General features: G+C 42.8%; 1 protein-coding gene across 1 annotated transcript in view; it reads left to right on the top strand.

Annotated features, from left to right (window-relative positions):
- NUP210 (nucleoporin 210) overlaps nucleotides 1-22743 on the top strand; it is a 50965-nt gene extending 28222 nt beyond the window's left edge. The window contains exons 21-40 of the mRNA XM_058844858.1: nucleotides 2237-2365; nucleotides 3854-3981; nucleotides 4538-4673; nucleotides 4983-5045; nucleotides 6468-6647; nucleotides 8299-8379; nucleotides 8604-8735; nucleotides 9341-9499; nucleotides 9994-10085; nucleotides 10728-10902; nucleotides 14108-14283; nucleotides 15245-15462; nucleotides 15950-16083; nucleotides 16806-16929; nucleotides 17813-17959; nucleotides 19329-19579; nucleotides 20265-20484; nucleotides 20620-20715; nucleotides 20841-20924; nucleotides 21400-22743. Coding sequence (XP_058700841.1) covers nucleotides 2237-2365; nucleotides 3854-3981; nucleotides 4538-4673; nucleotides 4983-5045; nucleotides 6468-6647; nucleotides 8299-8379; nucleotides 8604-8735; nucleotides 9341-9499; nucleotides 9994-10085; nucleotides 10728-10902; nucleotides 14108-14283; nucleotides 15245-15462; nucleotides 15950-16083; nucleotides 16806-16929; nucleotides 17813-17959; nucleotides 19329-19579; nucleotides 20265-20484; nucleotides 20620-20715; nucleotides 20841-20924; nucleotides 21400-21500 — 2826 coding nt within the window. The 3' untranslated portion in view covers nucleotides 21501-22743. The remainder of the gene's footprint in view (nucleotides 1-2236; nucleotides 2366-3853; nucleotides 3982-4537; nucleotides 4674-4982; nucleotides 5046-6467; nucleotides 6648-8298; nucleotides 8380-8603; nucleotides 8736-9340; nucleotides 9500-9993; nucleotides 10086-10727; nucleotides 10903-14107; nucleotides 14284-15244; nucleotides 15463-15949; nucleotides 16084-16805; nucleotides 16930-17812; nucleotides 17960-19328; nucleotides 19580-20264; nucleotides 20485-20619; nucleotides 20716-20840; nucleotides 20925-21399) is intronic.
- The last annotated feature ends 386 nt before the right edge of the window (nucleotides 22744-23129 follow it).

Here is a 23129-nt window from a genome sequence, read left to right as displayed (position 1 = left end):
GGTATTTTTTAATCACAGTATTGCATCCTGATTTTCTGAATGAATATCTATTGAAGAGTTTATTCTGATCTCCATATGAAGTTTCTAATGCACTTTTCCACTAGAAGATGCCACTAAAGTGCAGGTGTGCTTGACTTCATCAGGTCCAGGATATGAAATGTATTCTGCTGTGAACAACAATAAAACTGTGTTTGCATTGCTGCTTTCATTAGGCAAGAACTGGAAATGAAACTGGAAAAAGTTGCTCTAAAGAGTAGTTTTTATAAATGTATAATTTACAGATTTGCCTTTTAAGAAGTAATGCTGCTAAAGTTGTGAAGTGATGATAACTAAGGTGGAAATTAGAATCTCAAAAGAATTTGTGAAACATTTTGATTGTCTCTAACTTGTGAGGTGGGAATATTTTTTCCAACTAGGCACAGAGGTGAGAAAAAAGAAGAGATGAATAGTTTTTTGTACACAGTACACTGCTCAAACTCTTAATAGTTTTTTAGTCAGGTCTCCCTGATGGGTTTAACTCATGTACATGAGATAAGTTCATCGCTTTCATCTGGAATTCAGGAGTGGAGCAGCAACAGCAAGATAGGCTTTGTGAAGTGTAGGAAGAGATTGAATTGCCTGCTAGATTAAAGGAGAGAAAACTCCACTTTTAACACATTATTTAAAAAAAGCGACCCCCCACACATTTGGCATGTTTGTTAGCCTTGCATGCTGTGTTTGGGTTAAATCCCAGTGCCACCCCTGGGTTTTTCCATGGACGTGGCAGAATGGCCTGGGAAATCGGTAGTGTCTGTCAGGCTGCTGCCATGGCAGGTACCAGTGCAGCCAGGTTGACAGAGGATGAGTTGGCAGTAAACTCTTCTGAGAAACTAAATTTCAAGTTATCTGGAGCAGTGATTCCCAGACTTTTCAGTGGGACTGCCAAGAAGAAATTCTGTACCTCTTCTTCTGGTTTTGTCACAGCAGCTTCTCTGGGCATGGTGGGTGGTAGTAGGGGAAGAGTGAAGAGTGGTCACCAGTACAATATCCTTGGATGCTGGGAGCTACTGGACACTTAGTGGGAGAAGAGGACAGCAGAGTTGGTTGAGACAGGAAGAGTTTCAAACATTGCAGTAGCTTTGCTTGCCCTTTTCCCTGTTTCCTTTCTCTGGTCTGCCAGCCTAGCTGAGCTCCATTCCAGCTCCCTCCCCATGCCACATCCCCTGCCCTGCTGCCCAGCCCCTATATTAGCCACCCTCTCTGGGAACTGCTGCTGTTCTGGAAGCTGACCTTTGTTCAAACTTCACATCCCTTTCTATTTTGAGGCAGAAGTGGTGTCCTCAAAGAACAGAATGTCAGCTCTCCCCACTGCTCTGCTGATAACTCTGTGATGCTGCCAGACAATGCTGAGTTCACTGAACTCCTTTGCACTGGGGGGCCTGGCCATCTCCCCCTGTTCAGAGTTCAGAGCACAGAACAGGACACCGAACTTCACTGCTGTCCCTGGTCAAAGGGAGGAGAACAGCTGGGATTTTCCTGAGGTCTGTGGCAAAGTCAGGGAGTTGTAGGATAACTGCAGAGCTGATGAGACCAAGGTATGGGTGCATGGCCTTGGGAGAGGGGACTTTGGGATGGGTGTCTAGTTCTGAGGGCTCTCATGTTTGTGACCAGAGGTCTCTTTCTTCATTATTTTATTCTCTTTATCCATTAAGAAGTATAACATTCTCTTTCTTTAAAATTAATGGAGTAGTACTTGTATTAAAGAAACACCTGATCTGTCAGTCGTCCTCTTACTTGCCACGATTTACCAGGTTTTGGTTGTTCAGAAGAAAAGCAGTAACAGTAGAGTACAAATCTTACAGGAAGCAATACCAATGCTTTATAGGCATAATCTTTGTCCTCGATTTTTTTTTCCCCTTATCACTTTGGTTTTCACTCTACTAAGAAAAGTTTTGTTGCTTTAAATGGTTTGTGTGTTGTTTTTCCTGATGGCAGAAGAATAGCAGCATGCCAGACTGTTCAAGATGGAGAGCTGTAAATTCACTTGGTGCCTGGGGGCTGTTTGCACTAGCTTGGTAGCATGATACTTTTTACATACATTTTACAGGTTGATTTTTATTTTGGTGGAAGAATTCTCTGTGTATAAGCTTGGAGATTTCTGCATCCAGCTGCTTCTGCCCTGAAAGTGATACCAATTTTATCCTGTGAACAACAGACAAAATAAGTGCTATAATACAGTTTTCTTTTGGCATTGCAGGTGCAGCCTCTGCTCCCAGGATCAGTGACTGTAATGATTCATGACCTGTGTCTAGCTTTCCCTGCCCCAGCTGAAGCTAAAATTCATGTATCTGATATCCAGGAACTGTATGTGCGAGTTGTTGACAAGGTTAGTGCCTTGGAAGCAGCATTAGAAGCTGGTCTAGCCTGCTCTGACTCCCTGTGCAGGTCCTGAACATAGAGAAGAGACATGGACAATGTTATAAATGCAAAGGCAAATTTGGGATAAAATCAAAGAGAGAAATTTATTAATAAACAGCAAAGAATAACAATGAGAGAAAAAAACCACAATAAAAATGGTCAGCGCAGCGCTGGGTGGACAGGGTCTACACCGGAGATGTAGGGTTCCCAAATCCACGTCTGAGCGCTCTCAGGCTTGGGGTTTTATAGGGATTTTAAGTCCTCAGGCTAAAATTCCAAGCAGGCTCCATTCACCAAGTGTTCTTGATTGTTCGGTGAATTGATTTCCTGGCTTGGAAAAATAGACTTAACCAGTGTCCGGACAGAGTCTCCTCATATGTAAAGAGACTCTGTATGTATTTTAATTTTGGGTTATCAAGGCAGAAGTGGTGTGATCCGGGGTTGGTGCCGATGGAAATCTCGGCAGAGTCTTCCCTTTTGTTTCCAGTGATTGCATCTCCAACACTGGTCTGACAGGTGGGCGATTCAGGACTAGCGGCGGATACTTTTTCTGAGGCTCGTCTTTGGCGGATACTTTTTCTGAGGCTCGTCTTTGTTGGCCTTGATTGTTTCCCAACCGAGATCTGCAGGGACGTTGGTCAGGTCCGGAGTTGGGTTCCTCCTCCGAGCTAGTCCTTTTGTTTTCTTGATGGCTCTCGTCCTGTCTATTTTCCGAGCTAATGTTCGTTATCTGGGTGTTGGCTGCAATCCTTTGCCTTCGGAGAAAAACTCCTGGCCAGGTTTGGAAGAAGGGTTTATATACATCTTTGGATTTTTATTATTTCAACACATATACATATTATTTATATCTTTACGAATTTTTATTTACACATAATTTATTACAGACAAGATGCTACAACAGAGAAAAAGCTATAACCTCCCTGTGTCTCTGTTTTGCCCTCCCAAATTTATCCCTTTAGGTTGTAAGTGTCTCAGAGTATCAGGTATCTGTTCATGTTCTGTGTTGCAGCAGTCTCAACTTTTGCATTTATACAGCAATGTTAATCCATAATTTATATGGACATGCTCATTTACATTTCCTCCTGTTTAAAGTGCATGTGAGCAATTCTTTTAGGTTTTGCCCCAAGATCATTTTCCATATGTCAGGTTTTAAAACTGAAGAGAAAAAAGTCCAGCTCATTCCACTTGCCAGCTTGAGTGTGCCTTAGACAAAAGAGGTGTTGATATTTCTGGGTGTTTTAATTATGCCCTTGCCAGCTGAAGGACCTGAGTTGATTCATTTCATCTGACACTGACTCTGGTTGGCAGGGATTGGTCTTTAAAATCAGTGTTAACCTAACCTTGGGGCTCTCTCTCCACTACCCTACCACAAGTGTAATAGAAAATAAAATGAAAATGTTTATACTAATAAATAAGAGTGGTTTGAATGCAGAATGACTGGATGTGTCTGTTTCAGGTGGAGATTGGAAAAACAGTTAAGGCTTATGTCAGAGTTCTGGATGACTCAAAGAAACCTTTTCTGGCAAAATACTTCCCTGTCATGCATCTCAGTCTAAGATCAGCGTCTCAGGTTGTTTCCCTTGTGTAAGTTAATGGATTTTTGAAATTAATCTGCAAATAAGAATTAGTAAAAGTGAATAAAGGTATTAGGTTGGAGGCATGGTAATATACAACGGCTGAGATTTTATTTATTTTATTTTTGTGAAGTCTTAATTACCTGTTAAAAGGTAAACAGTTATTATTTGTGAGGGAAATTGACTGAACTAACAGCCTGATTGTTGCTGGCTGATGAATGAGACTGCATTCTCTGAGTATGATGACTGATGAAGCTTTGTGCCTGTTGGAAGCAGTGACTTGACAAATAGTGTCAGGTGAAGAGTGCTGTGTGAAGACACATCTGATGTTATCAAACTCATTGTGTCTGTCACTTGTTTCATTTTCATTTCAGGTATTCAATGTTAGGCTAAAGCACAGGTTGCAAAGAGCCATCATGTGTGAAAATGTGATAATTCTCTTAACTTTGCTTTACACAGTCACTTAGCCTTGTGTTATAACTGCTAAATGGGCACTAAATGAGTCCTTTGCTTTGTTATTTGTTATTTACTCAGAGAATGTCTCTCTTGAATGGATTTCTTTGCAGCCCCCTGAGGGAGGCTCTGGATGACCACACTGCTGCTTTCCTGGTGCGGGGGATGGCCGTTGGGCAGACGAGTCTGATGGCAACTGTGGCTGACAGAAGAGGACAGAGAATCAACTCTGCTCCACAGCAGATTGAAGTAAATAATTTTAGATAAGATATATGCATAAATAAAGCCTGTGCTACAATGGAACAGGAATATATAAATTATGGTTACAGTATAGTAATCAATTTGTTAGAAAATGCATTCTGAATTCTGAAATAGGAAGCTGACCTAATGCCAGTCAGATTTTAGTGTTGTTTAACTGCATATGATAAGTTAAATTTCTGCATGCTCGATTTACTGTGATTAAGCATCTAAAGAATCAGTTTTACACTTGTACTGTTTTGTAGCATAATTTATCTGATTGAAGGACCTTAACACAGGTATTCGTATTTCTGTGTTTAGGTCTTTTCCCCATTTAGACTATTGCCAAGGAAAGTGACCCTAATTATTGGGGCAATGATTCAGGTGAGGCATCTTCTTACATATTTTTTATTTTGTAATTGCTGTTGTAAAAGGAATATTCATAACTAGATTTTCAGGAGTAGATGCTCAACTCGACATTTATCTGTATTCACACTGAATGGACTAACAGGATTGTTAGAGAGGTCATGCGGCAAGCGATGGTGGTCAGGGTGCCACAGCCTTCCCAGGAAGTGTCTCCTTTGGGACAGCTCTCCAGTGCACAGACACTCCTGCCTTGCCCCAGGGATTCAGCAATAACCCTTAGAAGAGCTGTTGGAATTGCAGCTGCTCCTTGGGCGACTCGGAGGGAAGAGCCAGGGTCCCTGTACAGAGCTCCACAGGGAGCTTTTATTCTGCTGCTTCTCCAGAGGGGTCTGGGGAGCAGGGGTGTATATGGGGAAGGCAGGGGGAGGGGTAGAGCAACAAGGCAAATGGTCTGAGGGCTCAGGAGCAGAGCGAGGGGAAGGGCCAATGGGATACAACTGATAGACAGACAGATGAGGGAAAGGCATGCTGGGGGCAATAAAGCAAGTAACCATAACAACAAGATTCTCAACTGAGGCCTTCCCCTGAAGGGGAGCAGGGTAAATAAAAGGATATGGGCTCTCCCTCCAGGGGAGCGTGGCAACAGTGTCAGCTGTCTCAGCAGCCCCCATAGTGAAGGACTTTGGGCAAGGGCCTGGAGTGACAGGGCACAGGGAGTGGCTTCAAACCCAGCACAGGGCAAGGTCAGATGGGATGTTGGGAAGGGATTGTTCCCTGGGAGTGTGGGGAGGCCCTGACACAGATTTGTGGCTGCCCCTGGATTCCTGGAAGTGTCCAAGGCCAGGCTGGACAGTGCTTGGAGCAATGTAGGGTAGTGGAAGGTGGTCTCTGCCTATGGAACAAGATGAGTTTTGAGGTACCTTCCAGCCCAGCCCATGTTTCTGGGATGAATACTCCTCTGAACAAGAACAGCGTTATTCCTGAGCCAACTTCTGTATTGCTGGATCAAAGGATTTGTATTTGCTTTTGTCAATGGAGTGTCATCTTTTTTGGTGTTAAATCCCAGCACAGCATGAGTAAATCTGTCAGCTCCATGAAATTTGGGATAGTGGGCTTCTTGTGTACACTGAAACACAGAGCAGAGCTCTACACCAGGGTGCTGAGGAGAAAGGGAGGTAAAGCTTTCTGAAACTTCCAGGAGTGGAGGTAACATCAGCCTGTGATACTCTGTGAGGGACAGGGTCCACTTCTTTGCTCAGCTTATGAATTTCCCATGCTGACATCCTGCAAAGACCAGTGTGCAGTCCTTGAGCTGCCCCTGGGAAGGTGCAGGTAGCACTGAAGTCATTGTGTTGCTGAGCAGGGAGGGTGTTCCCTGTAATGGTGACCAGAAGAACAATCTGAAGGGTTCATTAACTGTTCTGTGTGCTGTTCCGACAGATCACTTCTGAAGGAGGCCCCCAGCCTCTCTCCAACATCATTTTCTCTATTGACAATGGGCACATTGCATCAGTGAACAGCTCTGGGCTGGTCACAGGAGTGGCCATTGGCAGCGGGGTGGTGACAGGAGTGCTGCACGCTGTTGATGCAGAGACAGAGAATTTTGTGGCAGTGTCCCAGGTAATGCTTGTGGTGCTGTTGGGGGCTGTCAGGGGCTCTCTGACTCATGGCTTTGGCTCTGGAAGGGGGCACAAAGTCTTTCTGCATGAGCAGTATTACCTTGTGCACTTCTCTGGTTTCTCAAAGATGAAAACTCAACTTATTCCCTGGCCTGCAAACTTACTTACACAGGTATTGGCACAGGTGGTACTTTGGAAAGGTAGGTGAATCTTGCTGTGCCTTAAACCACAGTCACCCAGATAACCAGAGCAGCTTTATGACTAGTCTGGTTTCTTCAGGATTGGTTAGTACACCTAGAAAAGCCCATCTAAAGAAGTCTTTCCAGCAAAGGAGAAGGTTGTCCTTGTCTGCATTCCCTCTTGGGTCAGGAGGATCCAGAAGGCAGCAGTTGTTCAAAAACAAACCCACATTGTCTCTCTCCTAAGCTGCAGCAGTCTGCATAGAGCACAATCATCCCTTGTTGTGGTCTGAACACACCTGTGGAGGTGCATGTTGCCGCTGAAGATGAATAGATCACACGGACACAGGTCGAGGTGTGGTGAAAGGAAGAGGAAGTTTATTTCTTCTCCCAGGACTTGCAGGTTTCTGACCACGGCCAGGAATTGGATGGTCAGGATAACACTTTCCCAACCTCACTGGTCGTGAGAGATGTCCATCACAAGACGTGTAACAGAAAGAATGTACACATATCTATGTTTACAGTTACTGTCCTGGGAAAGTCTTTAGAAAACCATGTCAGCAAGCTCAGAAGCTGAGTTTTCAGGGCGACAGGTGCAAGCAGTGAATCCCTGATATTCCATCAGAATCTGTGTCCTTAGATTTTTCTGCAGCTCAGTGTGAGGGAGGTGAGCAGGCCGACAAGGGAGCGAGCACAAGTTCCTGAGTGAGACTCAGAGCAACAGAACTTGGGCCAGATCTTATGACTTCTTCCTTTGAGCTCAGGGCAGCACAGCTGCTGTGAACCACAAAGCTCTGCTGCTTGAAAGGTGTCAGCCCAGTCCAAGAGGACACGAAGTAATATTTTAAAAAAACAAAATATCAAAAAATCTGTTTTTTAATGCCTGGGCAGCAGTCTGCCCTAAGGGTGTGACAGGAGGCAAAGTGAACTTGAAAGTTAGATCTGCAGCCCAGTGAGGTCCAGGTCTGACCTTTCTGACCCCAGTATATAGCAGGAATAAAATCTATCAGGAGTGTCTGGGTATATGAAGAGGAGATATCAGAGTCACACATCATCCTTTTATTCTCGTTTGTCCTGTTTGGTGCTCTACAACCTTCATTTCATTCTACCTCGTCTCCATATCTTCCTTTACATCCTGGGTTTCTTCATCCCTCTTCTGCTGAGGCCTCCTGTAATCTTGTCTACTGCTGTCTCTCACCTCTCAGCTCCATTACTCATGTGATCAGTAATTTTGAGCAGATTTATTTTTTCAACTTAAGGTGCATTTTTAAATGCCTATTAATCAGAGGTTAATCCTTTTTAGTTTTTTACAGTCGTACTGAATTTGTGTATCTGTATTTTCTCTGACAAGTCATGCAAATCACACAGCAACAATGATTAGATAATGGCAAAATAGTGGCTATAGAGCCTGAAAGTGAAATATGCTTTCTGTTTGACTTAGTGCTTACAGTATCTTCTCTTCCTCCTTCCCAGGACCAGGTGGAAGTTGAGGTGGTGCAGCTGACAGCTGTGAGAATTCGGGCACCCATTACACGAATGAAAGCTGGTACTCAGGTGAATTGTTTGGGATTGGCTTCTGTCACCTTCACATGTTGGAACTTCAGGTTGTGCCCATTCCTGTCACGTCATCTGATGACAGCACTGCAGCTCTGAGAGGAACTATTTTCTTCATGAGAGACCCCATCTCTTGATCAGTGAATTTTAATTCTCTTTGCTGTGGGCAGGTGTTTGGATTGCATATTGGCATTAGCTAAGCAGGCTGGTTTTTCTCTTTCCAGATGCCAGTTTATGTCACGGGCATCACCAGCACTCAGACTCCTTTCTCCTTTGGTAATGCTGTGCCAGGGTTAACATTCCACTGGTCTGTCACCAAGAGGGACACCCTGGATGTCAGGACGAGGCTCAGTGAGGTAAAGTGTGCGTGTGTGTGTGTGTGTGTGTGCCTGTCTTTGTGCGTGTGCCTGTCTGTGTGTGTGTGTCTTTGTGTGTGCGTGTGCCTGTCTTTGTGTGCGTGTGTACCTCTGTGTGTGTGTGCTTGTGTACCTCTGTGTGTGTGCCTGTCTTTGTGTGTGTGTGCCTTTGTGTGTGTGTGTGCATGTACCAGTCTGTGTGTGTGTGTGCGTGTGTACCTGTGTGTGTCAACGTGTGTACCTCTCCTTGTGTGTGTGTGTGTGTACCTCTCTTTGTGTGTCTGGGGGTGTCTGTGTGTGTGTGTGTGTCTCTGTGTGTCTGTGTGTGTGTGCACCTCACTTTGTGTGTCTGTGTGTGTGTCTGTGTGTGTGTGTGTGTGTGTACCTCTCTTTGTGTGTCTGGGGGTGTCTGTGTGTGTGTGTGTCTGTGTGTGTGTGTTTGTGTACATGTGCGCGCAGCTTGGGAAAAGGAACGGCCACAGCAGGGCAATGCAGGGAATATTGCTGCCTCCACTGCCTCAGAATCCAGGATCAGTTGTCAGCACCCCTGTGCCAATGTCTGGGCTTTCCATGAATCAAACTTTAACCCCTTTCTCCTGTCCAAGGCTGATTTTCAGCTTCCTGCAAACTACAACTTTGCAGTGGATGTTTATGGCAGAGTAAAGGGAAGGACAGGCCTGAAAGTTGTAGTGAAGGTCCTTGATGCTGCAGCTAACCAGTTCTACAACATGGCAAGAGAATTGTCTGATGAAATCCAAATTCAGGTAGGATGATTTTCTTCACATGTTTAAATATCTTTCAGAACTGGATTGAAGTCTATATTTGAAGTCAGGAATTAGAAATGCAGGAGTAGCTCCAGCTTTGTTTTATCTTTGAGGCCTTACTCTTGTTTATATAGTGTTCCTCATTTGGGCTCCTTCAGTTCATGGGCTCATGGGGGCAGGGGGAGTTTAAAGTTACTCAGGTGAATATGCGGTTCCCAACACCTTTCCCTTGAGAAATCTTCTGTTTTCATGCTGCTTCCTAGTTTAGCCATAGCCCTGGAAATAAATGCTCTTCAGAATATCTTGCAGATGATACTGGCTCTTCCAGTCTCAAATATTTACGTTCAGTTGTCTTGTTTTACCATATATATTATACAAGAGAAGAAGGAAAGTTACACTTCTGTCTGGTTTTGTTTGTTTGTTGTGAAATTAAGTAAATTAAGTAAATTACCATCTGCACACAACAGTAGGCCAAACTACCTCTTAATTTCCAGGTGTTTGAAAAACTTCATATAATCACCGCAGAGCCAGAAAGAGGGCAGATCTTAATGTCACCAAATTCCTTTATGAAACTTCAGACCAACAGGTCAGTGTTCAGTTTCCATACTGTGGCTTGTGTCACCCCTTTATCCAAACTGTTGTAGGGCAGTTGTGTTTAAGGGAGTTGTTTCAGTCTCTCAGTATCACCATACAACCATTTACTACTCAGCTTATCTGGGGGTTCATAGTGTCTTATCTGTTTTCTCAGGCTTTGTCCAATCTTGTATTAGATTGTAGCTGGAAAATTCATTCAATATTGGGAACTTTGAGATCCCTTTTTTAAAAGCTGTTAAGCCAGTTAAAGCAGTATCCTGGTGCCTGCTTCCTGTAGAGTTTTTGATGGGTGATTGAGGCTTTGTGGAATATGATTCTGTGTATTTCTCACACAGAGGTTATGACTGGATTTTCAGATTAAAATGTCATTTCCAAATGAGAAATTCTTTTTACATAATCTCTTTTCAAAGACTGACATTTTAGACTCCTATCAGGCTTGAAATGTAGTTTTCCCAGCATAATAATGGGCAGATAGACAGTAGGACACACACTGAGGGCAAAGCTTTAGAGGAATTTACATTTTAGGGGGAGGGAACCCTTAGTTTCATAGAAGCACAGAATGGTTTATGTTGGAAGAGACACTAAATATGGTTTTACACATTTAAGACATTCCCTACTTCTTGTTTTTCTTCAGGGACCAAGTAGCCTCCCTGAGTTACCGTGTCCTGGATGGACCAGACAAAGTCCCTGTTGTGGAAATCGATGAGAGAGGATTCCTTGTCTCTGGGTCTGTGACCGGATCATCAGTGATTGAAGTGATTTCACAAGAGTTGTTTGGCATTAACCAGACCACCATAGCTGTTGTTAAGGTACTGTCAGCTTTCTTCCTTTGCAGTTTCCTCAAGTACATCTTCACTACTGTAACAGGGATTGTTGGCTGCACTTTTTGAACTTCACTTCTGAAAAGCAAGTGGTGTAGGAATTAATAGTTCTGAGCTTTGAACCTTGGGACACCAGGGCATGTATGCCTATCATCTCTGTTCAAAAACTCCTTGAGCCAAGAACTTCCTCCACCTAGCAACATGAGCCTTGAGATACCCAGTGCTTCCCTTCCTCCTGTCCCTTTTTACCGTCAGCATCTTCCCTCTGTCCCGGCTAAGGGAGAAAGATGTACAATTGAGTGCTTTAAGTTATCTCCCCTGTAATCACTGTGAAGTGTCTTGGTGGATTTTTTATTTGAATTTTGGTATTACCCATGATGTTCAGCTTTGCCCATAGGACAGAGTGTGGATCTGCCCTCCTGGGTGGGGAACGAAACAAGAAATGGAGGCTCAGCGTCACTAAAGCCACCCCTGCAATGAGGTGGTGGCAGTGAATTCTCTGGCTCTGTTACACCTTGTTTCCTCCCTTTGGCAAGTGAAAGATGTCTGATGAGTTTGGGGGTGGCTCAGATGCCATTTAGTCAGCACCCTGTGGGACTGAAGTCAGATCCCCCTGCGTGAGTTTGTCCTGTACTCAGGATGGTGATACAAAGCTCTCTGTAGTGGGACCCATCTCAGTTCAGCACCTTGTCCAGCTCATTTGTTTTCCTGTACTTGCTTCAACTGTAGTGCCTTTATGGAAATTATATTTTTAAGCTCATGAGGTAACATAGTTCATTTTATGGCTGAGAGAGCTTCAGAGGTTTTGCTGAAGGTCATGTCAGAAAACTTGTGACAGAGCTGGAGATGAGCTTGAATCTGTTGTGTCATTCTAAGGCAAAGCTCTCTCCTTCACTCTGTCCTTCTTTCATAAGGTCTTCTGTTGTCTGTTTACAAGTGTACACAATTAATAACCAAACTGCTGCAGCAGCATCACTTAATACTTAGACCTTGAACTTGGCTCAGAGAAGGGCTCTTATATAAGACAGGGAGGGTGGGGGAAGAAGGAGTGACAGTGAGCTTAGCATCAGACCAAGTTCAGCACTTGCCTGGACCTGATGCAACTCAGTATTTAATTTTCTTTTTTTCTTGAATTAAAAAAAAATACTTCAAAACCTGAGCTATTTTAAGAGTAAAAGGTTGCTTTCATCAATATTAAATTTAGAAGTTGTCCCTTTTGGGACAGTTGCTGAGATTTTAAAGTAAAGCAAGCTTGATAATCTGTCAGTGAAATGGGGTTTTTGTTGGCTTGTAACCATGGCTTGTTGGGCAGAGATCTGTATGCATGGAGATTTTAACTGATGAAACCAGCCTGTGGAGCAGACAGTGGGATATACTGATATTATAGCCTTTTTTTTTTTTTTTTGGATTCACCAAAGATGTATTTTGCTTGAGGCCAAATTTGTCCTTTACTTTTTAAGTTATGACATGTATATTTTCAGATTGCAGTTTTACGTTTTAGCTGAGCCTCTTAGGTCAGGAAAATAAAGGGATTCTTCTACAAGATAAGCTTGAGGCCTTCTTTTAAAATAGTTTTCTCAATATATTGGAGGGTTTTTGCTTCCTCTGTCCATCCATTATTTGTTTTCCAGCAGCTGTAACAAAAAGAGCAGGTATAGTTACGTTTGTTGGGTAATTTTGCTCATTAACCTAGGTAAGACAATCAAGAATAGTAATATGCTATCTAAAACCCAAAAGAACAGGTTGTCAAGTCTTTGTCTTAAGAAAACCTTTATTCACTGGAGTGTTACTGCAGAAATGTGGGGGTGTGCACATATGGTTAATGGAGCAGACTGTCCTAAGGAGTTTGGAGCAGTTCCCAACTTCTTGGCTGAGGAGAGGCACTGAGGGAACAAAGCTCAGCTTGCTGACCCCTCAGGGTTTGTCAGCTTCCATCTCTGCCTGGAACAGCTTGGCTTTCTCACTGGGTGCAGGGGAGCTGGGCAACAGTGACCATTCCATCCCCTTACTCACACATACATTGTGAATTACTCTTTTAATACCTGGGCAATGAGTTGCACCTTTTATTTCAGGAATTATTAGGAGAGAGGTCATGGGGACACTTGATCTCTTGCATATCCAGGGAATCTTAACAGTTTGAATCTATAGGATAGTGTGAAAAACATATATAGAGGTTCACATAATTTTTATAGAATTTAAAAGTTTAATAAAAAAACAATTAGGAGAAAAAAATAAAGTATACAGATAGGGCCGGGTGTCTCTGCATTCAGCCAGGAGAGCACACCTTACTAACAAAGGATTGTCCCTTAAAAACAGAACCCTACTACATATCCATAAATTCTCATACATATTCAGACATTCTTCTTAGGATCTTTGGTGTTCTTCTGTTTAGTTTTCTCTTGCCCCCTTCCCAATAGATCAATCTTCTTGGTGCTATTGAGATTTACATTCTCTGATACCAGAAATGCAATAAATTCCTCCCCCAGAGTTCTGGTCACTGCTGTCTTCATCTGGATAAGATAGTTTACAAATGCAGGAGTTCTCTAGCTATTTTTCCCAGTCTTTGGGTTATACAAACAAAAGCAGTTTTTATTTTAATACTATGCCATAGCCTAACATATATGTATTATACTACTATTTCTAAATTTCATCAATAACAGAAATAAAGAAAACTATATTAATACAACAAAATTTCTCATTCTTATACACATAACATTCATTTTAATATTTGCGAAAAGCCAACAATATAAAATGTATCTATAACAATAGCAATGTGTTCTCTGAAGTCCGTGTGATTCTTGCTTGTTTCAGTTCCCAGTGGTACTAGAGGAAAAGGGCTAAGAAATATCAGCTGTGAAGGTGTAAAGCAGACACAGCCAGGCTTTCCTCAGCCATGACAAGGCAAGGGGAACACAGAGGTGACCTGCACATGGTCCTGGCCAGCTGGCCCTGGATAGCCCAGCTTGAGTGAGGGCCTGAACTAGACGGTGCCAGAGGCCCCTTTCAACCTGTGAAATGGAGATACTGATAACAATAGCTGATAATAACATGTTAGTCCTAGCATATGGCTAATGCAAATGGCTCATAAAGGCAGCTCTGGATATTTACATAATAAGAACCCTTTTAGATTATTTTTATATGGACATCATAAAAAGCAATTTAACTTCCCTTCTCACTGCTGATGTTTTTCCAGGTCTGCCCCATCTCCTACCTCAGGGTCTCCATGAGACCTGTTCTGCTCGCCCAGAACAAAGAGGCACTGCTGGCCCTGCCCCTGGGTGTGACACTGACATTTGCAGTCCATTTCCACGATAACTCCGGAGATACTTTCCATTCACACAATGCTGTGCTCAACTTCGCCATCAACAGGTGGGTATCTGTCACAGGTGGTAATTACAGAGAGCAAAAAGGGCCAGACAGACATAGAACAAAGATTGTTCCAGAGATACCAAGTGAAGATACAGCTTGGGCTGGGATTAGCAAACCAAGGGTTTTGGCTCTGCGGCCTTCAGAGGCAGTTGCAAGAAGAGTTCCAGTTAGCAAGCAATACGCCCTAGCCATGGAAAGCTGCCTAGATAAGCATGATCCCAGTAGGGCCTGCAGGAGCTGTACTCTGCTCTAAGTGACTCTGAATCATCACCCTGCACACAGCAGTGGCCCAGAGAAACAACTGATCCATCAGCATCTGCCTCTCCCAGTGCTGTGTTCCACTGGCTCACTGAGGGCTTATGTAAGGTGGGGAACGTTCTGGATTAGGGGCTGTCTCCTCAGATAGGCTTGTGCAATCTTCCCACAGCAGGGACAAGCCTTAAAAAAGGCCTTTTGGTCACTGCCTCACAGAATAAGTGTTGTGAAGCAGCCTCCTGTGGTCTTCAGTAAAATAACACTAATGCTGTTACTGCTGGCTTGTTTTCTGCAGAGCACCGTGCTGAACTTGGGTAAATACCAGAGCTGGCAATCCAATGGCATTGTTGCGTCTGGGAAGTTGCATGTTCATGATCAAATTTCTTGGCTTCCTAACTCCTTTGACAAAAGGGAAAAGAGACAGATGATGTCATTCTAAAGCTCTACAGTTCTCACAATTAAGAAGTAGTTTTCATGCATAATTGCGATCTTGGTATTTCCTCAGCATAGTGGTGAACTGAGAACTGAAATTTGCCTCAGTGACACCTAAATAATTTTTATAATTTCCTTACTTTGCTGGACCATCAGATGACTGTTGCTGAAAACAAGCAGTCAGCTGTCTGAAGAGTTTGATACCTCTCCTCTTGGAAAGATAATGACATTACCAAGCCTGCCTTGTTGCAGCAACACTTCTGTTTGTGTGCAGAGACGACTTCGTGCAGATCGCCAAGGGAGCCGCCAACAACACCTTTGTGGTCAGGACTGTGAACGTGGGGCTGACCCTGCTCAGGGTGTGGGATGCAGAGCACAGTGGCACTGCAGACTACATCCCACTGCCTGTCCAACATGCCATCTTCCCAGAGTTCCCAGCTGTGGTGGTGGGGGATGTCCTGTGCCTGAGGATATCGCTGACAGCCCAGGAAGGTGAGTGGCCTCCAACTGTGTGGGTTAGCAGCTGTTCCACAGGACACCAGTGTGGCTCTGGCTCACTCAGCAAAACTAAATACATCATTGATTATGTTTGTTCAGAATCAAATGTCACTGTTCTTGGTAATGATAAAAATAGGTTTGATCAACTCTTCTAATTTTAACGCCACCATGCAATACATCTCTTGTATTGAATTCCTGAGTGTCACACTTCAGACATTTGTGTTCCATTAGCTGGAAAGGCTTGTTTCTGTGGGACTCCTGCAGAGTCAGGACTGCCTTCAGTCACTGTGTTTGATGGTTGGTATTAATGGGTTTGTGTCAGAGTGACTGCTGGGCAGTGGCACTCACAGACACTAGAATGGTTCCTGGGCACTGGGAGGTGTGTGCGCTGCCTGGCAGTGGCACTCACAGACACCAGAGTGCCCAGGAAATGCTGCAGTTGGCAGCAGGGTGTTGAGCAGTGCCCCCTGGTGTTTTCCAGGCTTACCAGGTGTGTGGAGCTCCTCCTCAAGTGCTCTTCTCGTGGACTCCAAGACTGGCGTGGCCCTGGCAAGGGACTCTGGGGTGGTCACTGTCTACTATGAGATCTCTGGGTTACTGAAAACCTACAGAGAGGTAAGGCACTGTTCCATTCCTGCTTGAGGTTTGTTTGTTTGTTTGAAATGGACCCTCACCAAACTGTATTCTGTAGGATTTTTTTTGTTGTTGTAAATATGTAGAAATGTTCTTTTAGAAATGCAAATGTTTGGGAAGTATTTGGTATGTGTCCAAAAACATAATGGTTTTTTTAAACATCTGTGCTAAGGAGGAAAATGTAGCATAACAATTTTGGTTTTTCAACTCTACTGTTCTTATATTGTATATTTTGATTCCTCTGTTGGCTAAGTTGTTTCCAGGTGCTGACCAGTTTTTGAGTATGGCTGCTGTTATGAATGAAGCTTCACTGCAGGATGAGATGTCAGCAAGAATTTGCTCATGTCTTGTGCCATGCATCACTGATCAGAAGTACTCCATTAAATTATTGTTTATCTGCAATGCAATTGTACTGTTGACACAATTCACTGCATCAGCCAGCATAAGCACTAGACATTCTTTTTAAATTAAATTTAGACATAGAGGTTTATGCATATTAACTTCTGAGGATTGGGTAGGAAGACAAAATGTTTTTGCTAGCTTAAATTGCTTGGAAAGACAGTTTCCAATAATAGACAAATGTGGGATTTCAAAGAAAAGCATCACCTTGTGGAGTCTTTCACAACCAATCCAGTCCGGTTTTGCCTTAATTTTTATTTGTTGAAAGAGTTTTTTGGTAACAATGCACTTCATCCCTTTTTCAGATCTTGATTAATGCACCTCAGAGGACCACAGCAATGCATGTCAGTGGCATGCAGGCAAGTTTGCAGGGAGTGGCAGCCTCCAAAGTCATAGTTTCAATTGGGGAAACAAACAAAAATTTGAAAGGTATGATTAAAAATAATTATGCTGATGGTTTATTTTGTGTTTATGGATTCATGATGCTTTGGTTTGTATTATGGGGTTTTTGTTTGTTGTGTAAGGGTAACAAGATCCCTAAGGAGCCTCAAATACTTTTTAGAGTCCCAGGAGCTCTAGGAGCCGTGGGACAGATTTTGGAAGGTGTTTGGGGCCACTATTAATATTTCACAACTAATAAAATCAGTAGATTTCAAAAGAAGTACCATTTTTGATCATATAAACAACAGCTAATAGGAAGTCATTTAATTGCTTATATGTTTAATTGCAACTGTCTTCTTGGAGTTGTGTTTTCTTAGTTACCATCCTTAAATTTTTTACAGAACTTACCACCAGTTAGAATTAATACCAAGATTAAGCATCATATTGTTTCCTCTATTTAATAAGCTGTATTTTGTGTGATTATAGATCCTTTTAGCTTCTAGCTTAACAATTAGCACTTGTTCTAGTAGTATTTTATTTTGCTGTATGTAAATTATTAACCTACCAAAAAATCATCTTGCCAGATATACTGAAATCTAACTCGAGGCTCCCAGGATTGTATAAGTTATTCAGGAGACATTGGAGTAGAAAGTTCTCTCTGGCTTATTCTTTCCTGTAAATAAATTATTGCTGTCAAGAAAACCCCACAACATATAAAATTTTCGTTGCTGTCTCTTTGGGATTAGACCTGAGCAAGGACAGCTGATTTCCAACTGTTTTAAAATCTTCATAACCTTGCAAAACTATTTCAGAAGATGATAGAATAACCCAATACTACAAGCCCATGATTTTGTTTTTAATTAATTTAAATAAATTAGTTAAAATTTTATTTTTTAACTAATTAGAGGTGAATTTTTGTCTTTCCCCCTAGGGGAGTGTTCAGCAGCTCAGACTGAAGCCATTGCTGAGTTACAACCCCAGTCCATTATCAGTTGCCATCTCGATTTCAGTAGTGATGCCTTTGACTTCCCAGCACAGGATATTTTTGTGGCAGAACCTGGATTTGATGCAGTTTCAGGTAAGATGTAACAAGATGCCATGTTGCAGACAAACACAAGCTCTTTGGTCCAGCAGATTCCACAGAATCCCACCATCATGGGCTGGGTTGGAGGGACCTTTAAAGCCCATCCAGTGCCACCTCTGCCATGGGCAGGGACACCTTCCACTGTCCCAGGCTGCTCCAAGCCCTGTCCAAGACCTTGGGCCCTTCCAGGGATCCAGGGGCAGCCACAGCTTCTCTGGGCACCCTGTGCCAGGGCCTGCCCACCCTCACAGGGCAGAATTTCTTCTTAACAAACAATATAAACTTCCTGTCTTTCCTTCTAAATCCTCTGGGCTTTGCTCTGTAGGACCTCAGGCCTCAGTGAGTTGTTCACATGGACACTTCTTGTTTCAGTGGGTTTTCTGCCTGGGGCAAAATCTTGTGTTGGCTTTCAGAGAAAGCCAGACACCATTGACAGCCCACTTCATGTTTTTCAGAGTTTTTGTATTAAGTCAAAAAGCAAAGGAGCACTCAGGTGACAAGTATACCAAAAGTGGAATGTACCCCAAAACATCATGAACTTGGTCTTAAAACGGGGGAAAGATGCCTGACACTCTGGAGGTGGAAATAAAATTGTCAAGTCTACAGAATGTGTTAACATTTTGAAAGTATAACATGATTTAAAACAGGACCAAACCACAGTGGACTGTACATAAAGAACATTAATTATCTGTTAGAGTCATCCATGCGTCCATTGTGTAAACCCCTCTTCTACCCTGCATATGCCTCTGTTACTTAGCTGGGTGAAGAAAATAACGGGAAAACATGCACCTGGCAAGTTCTCCTTGTTACTGATGCTTTTTTATCTTCCATTCTTTGGGAAGTTTTTACTACCTTTACTGTTAATAACAGATTAATTGGTCCCATATGAGACTAGAAACATGATGAATATATAACTTTTAAAGGAGCTTTTATAAATAAACTACATCTTCACAGACTTGAGGATGGTGGTGGCAGCTGGCTGAAATTTTAACTCTAGTTGAAAAGAATATGAGATTGGATATTCAGTCTTGTTTTCACTAAAGCCTTTCAGTATTAGCATAAATGTTATGTTCAAAGTGGAACTGAATCTCAGTGGCATATTAAAATGTGAGTGGAAGTTACCAGCATAATGTTTTTTTCATGATGTTCAGTTTGGGAGAAAGGAATAATTCTGTAGTTGTAGTGTTGGGATTGTGATGTTCGACTCAACAGACACACTGTCCCAATCCATCTATGCATTCCTTATGCTGCTGGCTGAGCTTTACCACCTCTTTTAGCTTTTCTCTGAAGATGTCCCAGAAATCTCATTGTGCATGGAGAAAAAGGTGAGCAGTTAACAGCCCAAGCTCTTTTGTTCCTGCAGGACACTACACATGCTCCATCAGGATGCACAGCCTCTCTGACAAACAGCTGAAGCACCTGAGCAGGAGCAAAGCCACGCTGAGGGTGACAGCTGCAGTGCAGGGCAGCACCATGGCTGGGGAGCAGCTAGGCACAGAGGTGCCCTTCAACCACTGGTTCTATGCTGATCAGGCTGAAATGCTGCTCAGCAACCAGGACATGAGCTCCATCCTGAAAGTCTTTGGAGTCAGTGAAATTCTGGATAGCCTGGAGGTAAGAGTGTTCCCAGGAAGTACCTCAGCACAGCTGGAAGCATGTTGAACTGTCACATGCAGCTTTCTAGTGCAAGGCACTCCCTGCCATCCTTACTACGTCAGGATTTGTTCCTGAGATGATTTGGAAATGCTTGTCTTAGAACATGTTCTTTCTCAGTTTTCACTTTTCACAGGATCCTGGAATGGTTTGGGTTGGCAGGGACCCTAAAGCTCATCCTGTTTCAATGCATTGCCATGGGACACCACTCACTCACTGGCTTGCTCAGGGGCCCATCCAGCCTGGCCCTGGGGTTCTGGGGTACAGGTGTGTCAGGCTCACCTGGGCCTGCAGCCTGGCATGTGTGAACCAGCTCGTGGGTCAGGAAGCAGAAAATTGCCTGACCTCTGTGGCAGGGGGAGTTACATGACTGCCCATAGCTCCCACAGCCCAGTAAGGGTCCATGGATTTTGGCTATGTGGGGTTAGCCCAGACCTGTGGAAAGGCCAGGTGAGGGTGGGCACCCTTGGCAATAGGCAGAAGGAAATGCTGCAGGTGTCAGTGTAAAGGTACACCTGACTCCTCTAGAGGGGTGAATTGCTCTGTGTTTCTGTGGAATCACCCATTGCTGGTACCTGGCCTGGAAGGTGGAGATGTGCTGAGCTGTCCCAAGCAGTCTGGTTCAGGTTGGATGTTTCCTGTGCAGGTGAAATGTGAGTCCCCAGCAGTGAAGGTGCTGGAGAAGGAGAAGTACTACGGGCTGCCCAGCTACGTGGTGTACACTGTGAGCCTGGCTGATCCCAGAGTTCCCAGCCAGGGCTCCCTGTCCACCACTCTGACTGTCTCCAGTCCCATGACAGACCAGTCCATCACCATCCCAGTGACAGTGATCTACCTGACTGACAGAACCACTGCACCCATGAGATGTAAGTTTAGCCATGCACTCCGTATGCCAGAAGAAACCTTTAGCTTCTCTGATGTTTATGAAGTTAACTCTTTAAGCAGACTGGAGAAGATACTCTTTTTAACTCAGTATTGCCTCCTCTTAATCAATTCTGCAGATGAAGCTGGTCTCTTCCAGCAGTTTGTTGAGTCTTACCAGGTGATGATCTTCACTCTTTTGGCACTGTTAGCAGGGACAGCTGTTACGATTATAGGTAAGAGAAGGAAAGATTGCACGAGTATTATTTTTCCATAGCTTCTTACAATGTGTTAGCTGTAATATAAAAAGGAATGATTGCCATCTGAAATGATTTTGATTTGTTTCTCAACTGTGTTGCAGCCTACCATGCATTTTTCTCACCGAATGAACAGCACAATCAGCCAGTATTCCACCCAAGGGCAAATCTTCAGCACACGGCTAACAGTAAGCAACGGTCACCCAGTTATGAGTGAATTAACTGATTATTCTGGCCATTGCACTGGAATTGAATGTCTATAATCAAGAGTGGCAATGAAAAATAATTCACATTCTTACAGGTGTGTTTAAGTTACAGTGAGCTGCAGGCCTGGTTGTAAACACAAGTGCCTGGTGCTTCAGATAAAATAAGGCAAATTTAAGTGAACATCACTTGCTGAAGGGAAATGTATTGTGCCCCCCTCAGACTTAAAAAGTCCTGAACAGGAAGACCCACAAACTTTTGATATTTGCAGGATACCTTTTCAAGAGGCGCTTGAAGCTCTTGGGATGAATTCAACCTAAAGGGATGATTTCACTTTGAATGGATCATCAGATTCATTGAACACTGCCAGTGTTCAGCAGATGATCAAGAGCAGATGCTTGTTTGCTCCTTCTCCCACCATTCCCGAGCCTGATTGTTGTTCTCTCCTTGCCATTTCAGATTCCACTGTGTCACCTGCACATTCCTTGAGCTCCCAGGCCTCCAGCAGGCAGCCGAGCCCCTCAGCCATGCTCTGGAGCACAGGTTACGCCTCTCGGTAGAGACAGCACGACTCCTCCTCATGCCGGCAAATAAAAATAAATACACAGCTCAGTGCCTTAGCAAGCTCAGCACCTTTAGCAGTCGGGAGGCAATTCAAGTTTGCTCTGGAATACAACTAGGTCCTTAATTTATTTATTTTTTCTAATATTTAGGGTTCTTTGATTTTAATTTTTTATGTCAGTGATTCAATTCTCAGAAGCTTGTTTTATCTGTTGTTTTTTTGCTGCCTGCACAAAAGTCAGTGTTTATGCTAATCTGGCTTTCTTGCACTCTTCAAGCAACTAGAAGTTGTATCTAAGTTAGAGTGATAACAATTTTTTATTTACCTTTTGTAAAAATTAGATTTCTTTTTAGTGAGCTTTTTTAAGAAAAGGGAAATTAAAGAAACAAATGAAATATGAGCCAAAAATTTGAAGGATTTTATATTTCAAAGAACTTGTTTTTATTTTGTGTTCCAACAACTCAGGAATGTATTGCACTGATAAGTGTTCTTATGTTTAGCCTTACACTGGGATTCATCAGCACAATATGCTGGTTTAGCATGAGGAATGCTGGAACAACTGTGAATAATTTGGAATTATTTTACAACAACAGTTAAAGAAGGGGGGAAAAAAAGGAAGTGTGGCTTCCTTTGGGTACAACTGCAGTATTCCTTGGTACTGTAAGCACTTTTCTGAACTGGGAATGTGAAAGCATGTGCCTTCTAAGTCGAAATCCTTTCCAGTCGAAATCCTTTATTTTGAGGATATAATCATATCCCAGTTACTTTTATTTGTAAGTGGGGTTTTGCAGCTATCAGATAAGGGTTTTGTTTACATACAAGCATCCCAGTTTTAAATGTGAATAATATTCTGGCTGTCTGAACTTTCCTAAGGACCATAAGGAAAGTGAAATAATGAAATACTTCATGCAAAATACTTTGTGTGCAGAACTATGCAGGCAGATAGATGAATGGAATGCAGATCCAGTACATGGCGTAGAGTTTTGGTTTCACACAGTGTTAACAACAAAAGGATTGTTACATGTAATTGTATTGAGTCTTGTTTAACTTGTTGGCTAGTTTTGGAGAAATTGTGCCTTAAGTGCTAGTACTACTTCAAAAGGTCAGTTTGGATGTAGATAACAATTTGAATCTGTATTAAAACTTTTTAAGACTCCTTTATTTTGAATTTTCTTGTGGTTTGGCTGTTCAGAATCTAGCACTGGATTATATTATTTTAATCTGAATTATTTAATAAAGCTTTCAAAAATTCCTTTGTTTTGCTGTTGATGAATTTTCTATGGTTTGGCAATTTAGAATTTAGCACTGGGCTGTTGTTTGAACTTCACTTCCTACAGCCCCTCAGTGTTTGCAAGCATGATTTTCCAATCTTAATTTTCACTTTTGTTAACAATGTAATGTTTTTAAATATTTTGGCAATTTTTCAACAGGTGTTTGTTGTCAGGGATTTCTCCCAGTTTTCAGTAAGCATCTTCAATTCCTGCTGAAATCAGTGATGACTGTAGAAGCAGCTCTTAATTTTCTAGGTTTGTTCAAACTTCCCATTTTCTTCATTTGGATTTTAAAGAAAAGGTGGATTCTTTTTTCCACTTGAATTCGGCAAGAAACCAAAGGGCTATGAATATCT

The sequence above is a fragment of the Poecile atricapillus genome, chromosome 9 (genome assembly GCF_030490865.1).
Source record: "Poecile atricapillus isolate bPoeAtr1 chromosome 9, bPoeAtr1.hap1, whole genome shotgun sequence".
NCBI classification, from domain to species: Eukaryota; Metazoa; Chordata; class Aves; order Passeriformes; family Paridae; genus Poecile; species Poecile atricapillus.
Note: the sequence above shows the minus strand (reverse complement) of the source record. Positions and strands in the feature narration are given on the sequence as shown.